Raw genomic sequence first — 15,261 nt, 5'->3', positions numbered from 1 at the left:
TTATACTGACACTCTTTTACCAAAAATTTACTGATTTTGGATGATTTGGTTTTTAAAATGGGAGAAAAGCATGGTATTTAAAAGAGCAGAAAGGAGGGAATAAGGGAATTGGAAGAATGGGAGTAGGGGGCATCAGCCTCAATGTCTTGTAGATATGATTTGGGTGCAAAAATCTCTGAGAAACAGAACAGTTGTAACTGTACAGCCAATGAAAGCACCCTTATGTCTTCATACAACCTGCATGGAACATTTCAGTAACAATTTCAGAAGTGGTACACAACTACTCTTCTTCATTTTGTTTCAACTGTTTTCACTTCCTACTACAGTTATATCACACCAGACACATTCCTTCCCCCTTCTTCTTGAACTGCATTTATTTTCTTTGCATACATGTAATTTTAAGGAGAGTCCTTAGTCACTGAATACCTGAAAGCTGATGTCCTCAATATGTAGAACTGAGAAATTTCTAAGGAAAAAACACAGAAATTATGTCTTTTTTCTCTTTCATGACTAACAGACATACCCTAGACCTTAATTAAAATTGGGGTTCACCTTGATAAATAAATTTTAATTTTTTTCCCCCCGGTTTTATTTTTATCTACTTCCTGCTGAAGGCAATGCAGTGCCTGCAGCCCAAAGATGCTCTGAGCACAGGGAATGCTTTGTACAAACTGATGGAGAACAAACTGACTCCAACCTTTACTACCCTGCTCTGAAACAGACAAAGGGTCTCATTAAATAACATGAAAACTCAATACAAAGATGTATAAGCCAAATTCTTTTGACCAGGAATTCCTAGTGCCCTCAGAAAAACAGTTCATTGTCCCACGTGCATTTTCAGTGGGTAATTAGGAATAGTGAATGCAGCAGTGGAAAAGAAAGCAAACTCCACAGGCAACAGTTTAAGCGCCACTCCACCTCATGCAGGACATTTTAGGCATTATTGGTGCTCTGTGGCTTTTTGTCACCTTCTTTTCCTCTTCTATTTAGGCTGTCTGTTGTTGGAAGCAGTGACAACTCTCTCATCTTCTGGTACACGTGGCTGTGCTGCAAACAGCACAGTGGGGCCCTTGTCTCACAAAATTACCTGAGTTTGCTTGAGATGCCAAGGACTTCACTTCAAGTACACTTTGGAGATGTGCTCCATGAGATACACAACAAGAACATTTTTAAGAGCTCTGCATTGCTCTATTCTGAACCATCAAAGTCTAAGCAATAGCTCACCCTGGAAGAATAATGTAGTCATTAAAGCTAGGTACTGTTATTTCCAGTGATGCAGACATTTCTTGGCAGTATGGTATGCTAAGCACAGGTTATTTTATCCTAGCAATAGCTCCATATGACGTCAAACTGGCAGCTCTTTCACTGAAAATACCTCTTGTAAGATACTTTTGACATGAACAAACTTGCAAGAAAAATATATTATACCATTGGCGAGTCTGTTTCACACATTTCCATTTCAATTTTCGTGGCTACATACTTTTTATAAGAAGTAAAAAAAGCATTTTTCAAAAAAGATTTGAAAGGCTTCATATTTGTCCAGATATGGATTAGTCAGGTATAGCTCACAACCTTATCCAGAGCAGCAGGACTGTTCACAGAGAACTTCTGAGTTTGGGCTACCCTCAACCAGTACAGAGTTATTGCCCACCTGAATTCTGCAACTCTTTCGCCAGCTTGAAAATTAGAAGCCTCATAAAACCTAAGTATTTAATATGGATTAAATTCAGTATTTACTAATCATTGTGACCAAAATAAAAGGTTTTAGAAGAAATACAAACTATGATAACACCTATCATCGGGAGAGGAAAGTCTTACAAACTCCCAGAATTTCTTTATTTCTGATTGGTACCCATGAAGTAGATTATGAATGACTAAGGTTCACCAATATATTGCACTTCTCTGACAGAGGGAATGACCTTGTTTGTTTTGCACTGTTTTGCAGATGGAGATTTCTTCTGAATTGAATTCCCCTGCAGCTTCAAGTATAAACATATTTATTGACTTCGGTATCATCAAAGTATAAGCTAATGGCTCTACTTTTACTATATATGATAAATAAAACCAACACCCAGAAAAAAAAAAAGTATTACTGCATGTACTTTTTCTTCTGGGAAGAGGACTAGACAACAAACATAGGCATGCTGTAAGGTATAACATTTCAACAATACACAGACAACACTGCAGCACGTGGGTTAAATTTATATATAGACCAGACTATACTAAAATACAATAAAACAAAACTATATTTGAAAATGAGGATCTTCTTTATGTTGACTCATAATAACCTAAGTCTAAATATTCAAAAGAGATGGAAAAATATAAGTCACAGTGGAAGTGACTTATTAAGTGTTCATAGGTGTCATATTTGCAGTGCAGTGTTAATTATATTCACCTAACACAGAGCACCCATGGCATTGACAGGAAAGCTGAGAAAAAGAAGGATTTGGTATGTGGGAAACTGCTGCTCATAATGATTCCATTTCTTATCCCTGGTCACTCATATACAACATATGGCTCAGTTAAGAACTTTTTTTTTTTCCTATGCTGCTGATAGATGTCTTAAATAAAACATCCTTCCTCCAATTTCTGTGCTAATGGTAACACTTTAAAATCCAGTACTGCAAGGCTGAGCCACATACTCAGTCCTCTCTATTCTTACATCATTCCTTTTTATTCTAAACTGAAAGACTAGGAAGGAAGCTTCCTCATCCTCAGAATGTTTTTTAAAGCTATTTTTCCCCTACTTTCACTGTGAAGAAAGCATTCCTGGGCTGCACCCTCCTACATCCTCCAGCAGGATAGAGCATCTGAGCTACTGTCAATTTGAAGTTATATCCCAGAGGATATCAATGAGCTTCTCTTCCAATTAATGGATGACTTTTTACTTTTATGAATCAGCTTGTCCTTGACTTTTTACAGTGCTGTTAAATCACCATGTTTTCCACTATCACTTCACATTCCCTATCTGGAAAGGAAGTATGCACTGATTCTATTTTCAACGACAGCTACCCTGTTTTGCCAGCTCTTAAAGAAATGAAATTTTCAATTGCAGGAAAGGACATATAAAAGGAGATAGGTCTGGCCATGAGTGTCACTACCAAAACTGCTTTCCTGTGATTTACTCTCCTCAAAGCTTTATTCTTGAGATGACACAGAGCTAGAGTCACCTCTTCTCACATTAGTGAAGACTGGAAAGCTGCTTGCCCACGTGCAGCTGCAGTTTACTGAGAGCACTGCCAAGCACAAGATGCAGCATGACCAAGGTGTTGTCTGCCTGTAGCATTCAGAGCTCTAAGTGTGTTTTGTGGCTGTTCTCCAAATGCCTAGATTTGGATGGATTGTGCCAGACAGTGCTGACAGCTACCATGTTTCACCATGACTATTTTTCTGAAGGCATGGTAAAATGTAGTAGTGCACAGTAGTGCTTCTAAGTATCTTCAGGATTAAGTTAAGGACATGAAAAGTGCTAAAATTCTACAAACAGGAAAAGGGGAAGAAAAAACATGACAGAAACTTCAGCTAGGCCTTCTGAAACTGGAAAAAGAGAAACTTGTCTTTCCCTAAAACTGCCTTGATATCAGCTCTATCCTGACTGCTGCAAATACAATAGTACATCCCATCCTGGGACATATCCATATCATTCCTGATGGCAATGCAGGAAAAATCAATTTCATATGCTCTGAGACCTGTGACACTTACGGAAGGCAGCATTTGACTCTCAGGGTTATTTGGTCATTTCTAATTTAGTAGAAAGGGGCACTGCATTAGCAAAAACAGAGAAACATAAGGATCACAAACCCAACCAAGCCATCCCATTCCCAGGGGCTACAATGGCTGAGGGCAGAAATGACCCATTATCATCACATGATATGATTCTGGCCCATCTATTCTTTGGTGTACACAGGGATGTACATTTGTATAATAGATAATTCAAAGTCTTATCTGAAATCATAGAATTTGAAGGGATTGGAAGAGTCCTTAAAGATCATCTAGTCCCAACACTTCCTACCATGGGCTGGGACACCTCCCACTAGAGCTGGTTGTATAAGGCCTTTTCCAGCCTGGCTTTAGACACTGCCAAGGTTTAGTCCAAAGCCCAACTTTATCAAGTTTTTAGTAAATACTAGTTCAGTTGTTTAACTTGAGGTGGCTTATCCTCATTTAAAAGATGTATGGATTAGTTCTCTGCTGCCTGGCTTCACAGAGAATACTCACTTGTTCAATGCAAGTGAAAGGTGACTTAGTCTGACCTAGAGGGCTGAGAAACCCATGGTCATGCCCACTGCACTGCTGGGGCTGGAGCTGCCATGTGAACAGAAAGCAAAGGACAGAAAAACTCAAGGTCAAGGACTCTCTATAAACCTCCTCATGGTTTTACTGGAATTTATGCCTCTGTAACAGAGCAAAGACTGTAGACACATTTTTAAAAGGAAACTGTTGCCACCTATTTTTCAATTTCTCCCCCTCCTTTTTGTTACAACCTTGTCAATGGAAATTAAGTCTATGCTGCCTGGAGTTGGGTTTCCCTCTCTATATTTCTGCACAATAATTGACAAAAATGACTCCTGCTTTTGCTGTGTTGGCATCTGTTGCAAGATTTTTAATAAGTTCATGGCTGGGTGCACTCACAAGTGAACTTGTGGGCAATGGTACAGGCAGTTAAACATTACCACTGTATACTAAGAACAGTGGTGGGACAACCAAACAGTGCTCTTAGACTATGTACAGAGCTTAAATATAAAATACTGCCCAGAGCAGAAGATTTTGAATACCAATGCCCTTGGAAGGTAAGTTTGTGATTCAAAAATTAGTTAAGTTATATGAAAATACGAAAATAGTTAAGAACATTTTCCCTCCTAGGCATGAATACTGGGGACAGAGTAAAATTACATTAAAAAAAGGTTTTCTCTACAATTATAATTTAATAAAATTTTGGTTGCAAACTGTGTGATGGTGTCCTTTTTATTTGACTGATTATTAAAAATCCTTTAGCTAACGAGATATCATCCTGTCTGCATTTGAAAATTTCTTTTTTTTTAAACACTGACTTTTAAAAAGGATTTCTTTGATAGAATTTTCATTAAAAAATTGAAAAAAATATACCAATTAGGCACTATGGAGGGTTTTTTGGTTGGTTTTTTTCCTACCACTACTACTGAAAAGAATCCTCCACTCCCCAAGAATATTTTCCAACTTAACTGGCAAATCAGCACCTGCCATCTGCAGCACTATATTTCAAAATTTAGTTTTTACTTAGTCAAAACCACTCACTATACAATACAATAATGACCTAGGAACTTAACAACCTAAAGTGACACAGAAGATGGAGAAGCCACAGCAGAAAGAAAAGGTTGTATTGTTTATAGATTCCAAATTGCAGTCTTTGTGGCTGTAGTGTTACATTTTGAATGACAAATTTCCTTCTGTGGCTACTGTATTTTACTTGACACCAATTTATTATCACCTTGAATGAAAACAAAACAACCTCAAAAAATACTCATTGTGCCCATATTGCTGACAGTATCTGTCATACACTTGTGTGCAGCTGCTGCAATATTGTTGTTTTCCTTCTTCTTCTTTAACCTGAACCTGTGGCACTAATGAGCATGGACTGGGGTTATAATAAGAATATGCTTAGGCTAATGATGCTCCCAGACATCCTTGGAAGGGGGATTTAGTCTCAAAACCTTTTTTGTTCATGCATTTCCACTTCAGCTGTGATGTCTTTCAGCATTTTCAGGCAAACCTAATTCATCATAACTCTCACATAAATATAATATTTTTTGTTTCCTGCATACAGGTAATAATTTTTAAATATTTTTTCTCCACCTTCCTTTCTGGTCAGTTGCAAATGGAACAGCAGAAATTAGGGATTTGTATTTATTTTTTTAGGAAGATCTTTTCAAAGCTCTATTCTTTAATATTATGAAAGAAAAAACACACAGTAGCATTCACAACAACTCAGCTTTCAGAGTACCCACTCATGGCCATGTAAAGAGCACAGCCACTTACTCAGCAAACCTTCCTCTGCCTATCATTCCAGTGTCAAGCATGTAAGTTTAAAAGTGCTCTCTTTTTTTCCAAAACCAGAAGACCCATTTTATGTCTATTAAGCAATTAGTTTATGAGGGAAGAAGAATGGAACTTCAGTCCATTTTAAATGATCTACTGTCTGTCAGCCAAGCAGATCTGTTCTGAAAGGCATGGCCCTGACAGCTGGGCATGGCTTGTGTGACTCTGCTTAAGTTCATGTCCACTGCTGAAGTAGCTGACTATGGTCAATGCAACAAAAACTATTTTAGAGGTTTCAGAATATTCTAAATATTGACTAATGTGGAAACAAACACATATGCAAGACAGTACAAACTTTCATTGCCATGCCTGTTGCATTCAAAAAAAAAAATCTAGTTTATACATTTCTTCTGTTGCCATATTGCTTTCTAAATCAATGGCATTATTACATAATAAATATGAGAAACATGAGGCAGATCAAACTCTCTCTGTTGGACATCCACTGAACCAGCCCAGACAATTGGTGTTTTTTCTCTTTAAATTTGTGCTTTCTGAGACTACAGAAGAAATCAGATTATTATTATTCTAGAGATAGACTCTATGAAATCACAGCTTCCAAAACACCACGAAAACATCAGCATTGCTCAGCTGAATTTCTCAGCAGTAATGTAGAAGACTGGAACCAAGCCACAAATTTACAGGAAGGCTCTTTTACCCACAGACCACCTCAGCAGCACTCATCCAGATAGTCTACTGCCACTAAGAAGGCAGGTTTGTCCATCTCCACCCTACTTACATGGCACTGTACGGAGGTAGAGGTTGTCTCTTATGATCTGCTGGAGCTCGTGGTCCACCGAACCTTTCTGGAACCGCAGGTTGAGGTAGTGACGAAGGTCCTTATCAACGATGCCTCCTGTCAGGGAAAAGACAAATGAAGGTACAATTTAAAATTCTATTGCTTTGATGGAAGCAATGAATCACTTGTGAAGTCTTTGTGGCTCATTTTCCTTCATGGTTCTGTCCCGGGGGAGGACAAAAAGCACACGGAACTTTCTGGTTAAAGCATGTGCTTGGTACAGTATTTTTTACCATTCATAATTGTGAAGATTAAAAAAAATTAATTGCAAATAACTGGCTAAATCTGTACAGTTCAGAAAATAAGTACAGGATTATAGACAGAGGTGTCCACTTTCTTTCTGCACAAAACTTGAACATATTGTTTTTATACAACCACTTACATATATACTAAAGTAATAGGTATTATACTTCCCATGACCTTGTACCAATTTTCCATTTCTCATTAAACTAAAAATCTTGGTTCAAAATCTTTCTGCCGTGTTCAGTGTTTTTAGTTCATGTGTAACCAGAATAAAAAATAAAATGTGGCTGTACTTAGTGATCATCAAATGTTATATTTTTTGTTTAATTGCTTTCTGATAGAACTTACAATTGAAAGAGACGCTATCAAAACAGAGGGTGTATATTTTATTTCCACCACCAAAAATGTCATTACAACATCCCAGCAAAGCAGTGCACATGGGGGAAAAATGGAGTTTAAACCCTTGTCTTTGCCACTTTTACTATAACTTTAGGACAAAACAGTTTCAACTACTGACTGGTGCATCACCTTCTACTATGAAAGGCATATCTAAAAATCGAATCCAACATGATTAATAAGCATTTCCCAATATAGTTCCTCCCCATTTATTTTAACCTTGAATGGGCTTAACATTTATAATTATGGAAAAGTCTATAAATAACTCAATTTCTTCTCTCTCGGAAATTCTGACATAGGAAAAATATAGAAAATCATTATTACATTGAGTTCTGACATATATTCCCAAGATGAAAAATTGCAAGTTGATAGATCCCTAACTTGTTGCTTCACACATGTAACCTTAAAACATTTTTTCAAATGTCATTTGCTATTGAACCCTCTGCCAAAAGTCTTATTGACTTCGACTATATAAAGATTTTCCTGTAAATAGGAACACATAACATCCCCAATGAATTATTTGAAAGTCACTGAAGAGCACAAATGGCTATAAATTAAAATATATTTCTTCCTACAGATATTCCTATTTATCTGCTTACTATAAGCCCATAATGTTATTACTGCTGTTCTTTGTCGGTAACTTCAAAACCTTTTGTTCCAGGTTTATAAAAAGCTTATTAATAATTTCCTCTTCTTTAACCAAAGGCAAAAAAGCCAGCAAACTTCCATAATCAAAAGAAGGGGGAAAAAGCTCCCCAGCTCATAACACACAAAATACCTGCATGCCTGGTTCCCTAAGGCTGAGAACTTCCCTATGGATCTCTGTTCTTCCAGGATCCCTAAGCTCTAATCAATCTACTACTTTGTACCACTAACCCTGTTTCTTGCAATAGAAAAGCTTTTGCAGATAAGACCATCCTTACTTCTAATTTCTTGTGAGATTTGAGGAGGCTGTAGAGAAACTCTCTGAGTCTGCTGTCCTTCATGATCAGCTGCAAAGAGCAAAGGTCCTGCAGCTCTTGCTCTTCTCACTCGAATGTACAGAACATGCCCAGTGATGCAGATGCTTTCTGGCAGCCTGAGAAAATGCCAGCTCTGGAACAGCAGCTGTAGCCTGCCCACTGACACAAACCTGAATCATTCAACTTATAACATTACTAAGTTTAGGAACCTACCCAGATTTCTGACCCTCAAAGTGCATTTTTTATTTACAGCCTCTCATTTCAAGCACAGCCATTTAGTTCATTTAATTCAACATGTGTAATGAATGCACTAAAACCTCCTAAGCACTTCATAAAAAGAGTCACTTGATATTTTTGGCAAATTACATATTCCAAACTAGATATAAAAACGTGTATTTACAGCAAAAGATGCCTACAGCCTTGCATTTGTTACACGCAATTCAAAAGCAAGTTTCTAAGAGAAATAAACAGAAATAAAATCATGGTGCAGAGGAAATAAAACTTCCAAGCACAATGGAAACAATATAATTTTTTCTTAATATCTGAGTATATAGTATAGAGTTTTGTACATTTTAAAGAGCAGTCAGGTTAAATACAATTAACTGCAATGTACAATTACAAATTACAAATTTTCTTCTTCAGAAGTAATTTTGTTGTCTGAAATAATTCATGTTTTTCAACACTGTGGGCATAGGCTACCTTTTTTTTATTTTTTTTAAACTGGTATAACAATGAATTTTTTCCTCCTGGAAATTAAAAAAAAAATAGTTCTAGAGCCCAGAAAAATAGATGCAGTATATTTTTAGTTCATCCTTTCTGTTTTTCTCCCCTAAAAAAATCTGCAGTTTTACCTGATGCTTTTTTAACGCACATTGACTGCAGAAGTGCTTTTGTGGTATTTAAAGTACCTAAGCTTTGGAGCAGCCTGATCCTTTTGAAGCACAATCAGAACAACATCTTGCAGTTATGGGTCCAGAAGACTTTTTGTAATAAAACTGTAGTGAATTGCAAATATGTAAACCAGCCTTGATTCAGCAACAGTGAGTTACAGTTTGTGTTACAGACCATATAAAGCAAGAATAATATGCATAATAGTAATAGGACTATGTAGTCCAAAAGGCTGAAAATAAGACACAAAAAATGTTGTCATTTGGTTTACTTGGGAGGGAAAGAAGAACAGTGACATTGACAGGAAAAAGAAACAGGGGAAAAGCATTTTTACAGTCAGTAACTGCTGTTTAATGGCCCTATCCAGCCCTGTTAGACAATTGACTGACTTTGTTTCTGTAGAATTCAACTTCCATTTATTTTCTCTATTTATAGAATGTTGAAAGTTACTGAAATGTTGAAAAATTCCTGACATGAACCTAACCCCCTTCTTTTCTCTTATTCCCAGCTGCCCACAGTGGAGGAGCTGGGGATGGTGCTCAGGACCCCTGGTGCCCATCGTGCCATTCCACAAATCCCTGGTGCTGCCCGGGACTCCCAAGCTGGAGCTCAGAGGGAAGGAGCTCCCCCAGGCCACATCCTGCTCACTGCATGTGGCAGCAGCAGGGAGCCCTGGTGTGTGTCAGAGGTGTTGTACAGCCCAACCCAGAGACCACAATATAAAGGGTTCTTTGGCCACTGCCACAGGAGGAGGCTGACAACTGCGTGATGGAGCATTCACTGGCTTGCAGCCATGCAGTGCTTTTATACTTTATTTTCTTTTGGCTGGCTTGAGGCTTGTGCTCAGTTTCATTTCACTCCAATGAATCCCCTTGCTTTGCTAGCTGAGCAACATAGGTTGTGAATTAAATACTTCCAGTAATGATCTCTTGCAGAATGTATGTGTGGTTTAGGTACAGCTACCAATCATGATGGCAAACTCATAACCATGACTGAAGTTGATTCCAGACATTATAAAATAAGACATACTTGGCTGAACTAAAATCTGCTCTGTTTGCATGTTGTAGTTACGAATCTAATGAGCAAAGTATAACTTTTTACAGTGTTCTAAATGCATTTCTCTTATGTTTGCTTGTCTTTATAAAATCTAGTAGAAAAGACCAATCAGAAAAGAAGTACAATAAAGAACACACGGACAAAAGGGTACTGAATAGCTTCTAGATCATTAGAAGATACAAATCTGAAGATAATTGCCTTTTCCAAGAAAATAGCAGGGATAAATCTTTATAATTTTCTCTAATTCTAAATATTGTAACAGTTTTTTTGTACCTTTCTATGTGGTAACTCACTGATGTTCCAGCTGAAGTCTACACTTGCATTATATTTTCCATGAAAAACATGTAAACACAAACATCCCTCTTGTTCTTACAATGGCAGCTCTAAATAATTCGTTTTGCCCTTAAGACATTTTTATTGGTGTAAATTTTCAACAAACACTTCTGAGTATGCATCCATTAGTATTTGCTCATCTTGCATCATAATCTTTCATTGAATTGACTTCCCAAAATGTGGTGTGGTAATTTTTTTGGATTTTTTTAACAGTAAAATCAATTGCATTTAATCTGAGAATAATTTGCCTTAGATATTTTATTTGGTGGGATTAAAATTTAAAAGATTTCAGTCTCCCTGGCTTCTATAAATACTCCTGGTTAGAAATATCTATGTGCAAGCAAGAATTTTAGATCTATATTTGCATCTGTACATGCTCTGCATCTGGAGAAACTAAAGGAAATATCTTAGTACTGTTACTCTGTGAAAGCAGTCAAGCTCATAAACTCTCAGTGTAAACTACCCCCTCTCTTCTACTGCCCTACTTTAATAAGATTGGCTCTCCCTTTGTTTTTAACAAGTTTCTACTCCTGACTGTAAACACAAGCCATGGATTTGGCAAAATCAAATGCCTTGAATGACCTGGCTTTCAGCAGCTTTAGCAGGAGTATTCTACTGGAGAGTCTCATCCAATTATTTATTCAGGTGTACCTGCAGCTTCTTATCCAAGCCATGGGGTGGGTCTGTGGCCATCTGAGAGCAGCTCAAGTTCCTTCTGCACCTCTTCAGTAGAATACATGCAATTTGGTGCCTGCTAGATTAATTTATCCTTCACTGTTAAAGGATAATCTAATTGACCTTTCTTCAAGTAGCCTAAATGATGACCTAAGTTCTTTAAATAAGCTATATCAGGAATATCTGATTTATTATTTTTTATTATCAGCTATATCAGATTATTATCTGATTTATTGTTATTCTTTTACCCAGGAAGGTGAGTGCAAGATTTTTTTTTTTGTGACTCTCTCTGGTATATATCAAGGAAATCATAGTCATCACAGGTAAAAAGCTGTGTGCATGGTCTAAATGCTCATTTCTGAATATCTTTTCAAATGGTCTGGTAAAAATCCAGAATACCTGAAATTACCCTAGGGAACCCATCTTAGTCATTGCAATAATTTTAGTGACACCATGAACACTTATCTTTAAACACCTCTATCATTTCTCTCATTCTGTCATACACAACCTGTTGTGAGGTGACCGATATTCCCCCCTTCCTGTCCTGTTCCCAGACTCACACACCTCCAGGCTGATGCCAAAGAATCAGAAATGAGCAGCAGTGAGGGATGGGCCCCACACAGCTGTGAGAAAGCCCATATCAGGCACAGCTCCTGAGCACTCCCTCTGTCTTACACCCTGAAAGATTTTAAGCATAAACCAAAATTTCCTGCTGTATCCCTTGATTTTTCCCCAGATGATCCTCTCATAAGAAGACCACCACAATTCCTTTTTCCCTCCCACAAGTTCAGTGATATTTTACTGTAATAAACTTTGAAAAAATATCCTTAAGAAAGCCTTCATTAAAGAAAAAAATTTTGACTTCCACTACTCAGATGATTTAATTTTGTTTGTAATACAAATGATACTTTTAAAACAAATGAAATATATCTTATTTTAATACATGAATAATAAAGATCTCAGGCATTTAAAACATATGAGTCAGTATGAGATGATTTACTTTAATAGTTTCTTTAAGTGGCAACAGTTAACCAGAAAAATCACTTTTAAGAGAGAATATGAAAATTCCAAGTAATATGAAAACTCTTGGCTGGATTTTACAAGGATTCATTATTAAAATATAGCCTGTAGTTAAGCCTATTATATGAGGGAAATCATTCTCAACAAACCTATCTGGTGCTCAGATTAGCATAAAGATGAGGGTTGGCATTTCCCCAGTCATGGTATGAGAGCATACTCAACAAGGGATGATCCTTCAAGTCTCCATGCGAAACATGTAAACACCATAACAGTAAAAAAACACTTCAGTAAATAATAAGAAGCATTTATTTCACTGCCAGCCGTCAGCTGAAGATCACACATTTTATTTTAAAGCCTTTCTATCCCTAGATTAAACTGTGCATCATCTTTGCACTTCTGCCTGCCTTTCACCACTATCTTCAGCCAAGTCTGCCATCTGACTTATCTGCAAAGCTTCAAACCTTTGGGGTGAGCTATGAGCTCTGTGGAATGTGTGTGATGGAGAACCAAGAGGGAATTATACAGAAAATCCTCAAGGAAAAAAAATAATTTCTTTCATACTTGGGGCTACTCCAATAAATTATATTCCATGATACTTTAATGGAGATCTAAAAAAAATGTCAAGGCTTTGTAAAGAATTAGTTCTTGGTATTCTTCTATGTGCTACATACAATGAAAAACATTTTAAGATCTAATTTATTGATGGGAAATGGCTTTCTCTTTCATAGCCTGATATTTTGTAGTCTTTCTCTTTGGCTTCAGATTATATTACTAACCTTTTTGCTTATGGATCTTTTACATACACATGTATTATATTTATAACACTTACACTGGCATCCTTGGGTTTATCCTTTGATTTCTTCATCCTAGCCTTTTAAATCCAAAATTTTAAAACACAGGATTGTAGGATTTACAGGTTAAACTGCATGGGGGTGACACTACATACAGACTATATTTAAAAACCTGTAATAAATTCTAGCCAATGACTGACTTTCTCCATTATGAGAATTCATATTTGGATGTATGTCCCTGTACAAATATGCATTTCCCTAATCTCTACAGATGATATATTCCACCTGCTCTCCTCAGACCAAGAGACTGGCTGAGGTTTGCACACTCTTTGATCTTCACAGTGGAGAAAGTTTCCATTTTGTTTCTGGGACAGAGGAGTCCTCACAGCCTAAGGACACCCTGGGTTTAATTCACCACTGTGTTACACCTGCCTTTGCTGTACCTTCTAGGGTAGTCTGAGGAGCAGATAAACAGGAAACCCTGGAGCAGCCACAGATGAGACCAGCACCACAGGGGAAGACTGATCCTAGGAGCACTGTAAAAGGATATCATTCCCTGGATTTATTTTCTTAGTTTTTGCGGCTAGCCTCAAGCCTCTGTTTGAAATGTGAAGACACAAGTGTGCACTGTGCTGGAAGGAAAAATGTGGTTTGTAATGATACAGAGAGGCTGTGTCAGCAGGAGAATCAACTGAGCCAAACCCATCTGCATTTTGTACTTTACCTCAGATTGCTGAACTTCAGCTTTATTACAAGACAGAGCTCCACTCCTCATGGCTACAGAGTGTTCCATTGCAAAGCCAGCTGCAGCACTTCCAAAGGCTGCTAGCAGCATGCAACACTTTCTGACCTCAAAGTTACTCAAGTCAACCCCAAAAAATGGACATTTACTCAGTAAAAGAATTTTGCACCTTTGCTGTTTAGAGATACTTTGTTTTGTTTTCCTAAGTTAATTTACTGCTCAGCACAATTCTAGATTGAAGTTGCTGGGAAATGCCGGGGTTTAACTGGCTGGTAAAAAAAGTCCAGCTGTAATTTCTGTAACATAGAGGACAGTTTGGGGCACTTTGCTTTCAGAATACTCACCTTTTATTTGGTGCTCCATTTAATAGGTGCATAAATAAAGTGATGCTCAAATAATGCTGCTGTTCTCTACAAAACCTGTTTGGAAATGAACTGCCTTTTACTCCAGTTTTTCAAATTCACTAAAGCTAATTATGAACCAGCTGTTTGTAGATGCCTCCAGTTTATCAATTATTTGATTTTTAACTTACACACAAACTTTAATGACTGCTACTGAGCTATTTAAAAGACTCATGTTGCTCCTACTAGACTTGCTACAAGGCAAATAATTATCTTTACAGATGTTTTTGACAAACATAAAATTGTGAGAGATCATACATTTACTTACAAAATGAGAATGTCAAAACCCACACTCATCCTGTGCTGTCATATAGAAGCCAGCAATATTTTCTCTTGAAATTTGTACATATTTACTGAAGTCTTTGCTAGCAGACTCACACTACCTGGCATTCAGATGCTCCCACTCTGGGAAATCTCCTTCTATTTGGTCAAAGGATGTCACAACAGAGTATGAAATTTGCTGGCACCAATGTTTGTTATGTAACCAAGCTCTCAGATACAGCTCCCAAAGAAAGTTCTAGAAACTGACTTCAAGAAGTCAGTTGGAAAAGGGAAATAATAGAATTTGTATTTTTCTAAAGACAAAGCCTCTTCAAAAACTGAGGGCGCATAAAGATGAAAACTCACAGAATAGGTTTAACCAGAGATTTGACTGTATCATACTAAAAACATTTGAACAGACTAGTAAGGCTGGTTTTAGCTTCAGAAAAACATTTATATTGTTATTTGAGTTGGATACATTTCCAGGAAGATATTTTGTATTCTGGGAAGATCTACATTAGTCAGAAATGTCCAACAGACAAATTTAATTATGAGGGGAAAAAAAGTCATAAAGATGTAAGAATTTTATTTTTATTCAAACTGTAGCAAAATATTTTTAATG

General features: G+C 37.1%; 1 protein-coding gene across 2 annotated transcripts in view; it reads right to left on the bottom strand.

Moving 5' to 3' along the window:
* MAGI2 (membrane associated guanylate kinase, WW and PDZ domain containing 2) overlaps positions 1-15,261 on the bottom strand; it is a 699,256-nt gene that overhangs the window by 479,156 nt on the left and 204,839 nt on the right. For both annotated transcript variants that reach the window (XM_030238194.2, XM_030238195.2), the window contains exon 2: positions 6,812-6,928. In XM_030238194.2, the coding sequence (XP_030094054.1) occupies positions 6,812-6,928 (117 nt within the window). The remainder of the gene's footprint in view (positions 1-6,811; positions 6,929-15,261) is intronic.

The sequence above is a fragment of the Serinus canaria genome, chromosome 1A, assembly GCF_022539315.1.
Source record: "Serinus canaria isolate serCan28SL12 chromosome 1A, serCan2020, whole genome shotgun sequence".
Classification (NCBI taxonomy): domain Eukaryota; kingdom Metazoa; phylum Chordata; class Aves; order Passeriformes; family Fringillidae; genus Serinus; species Serinus canaria.
Note: the sequence above shows the minus strand (reverse complement) of the source record. Positions and strands in the feature narration are given on the sequence as shown.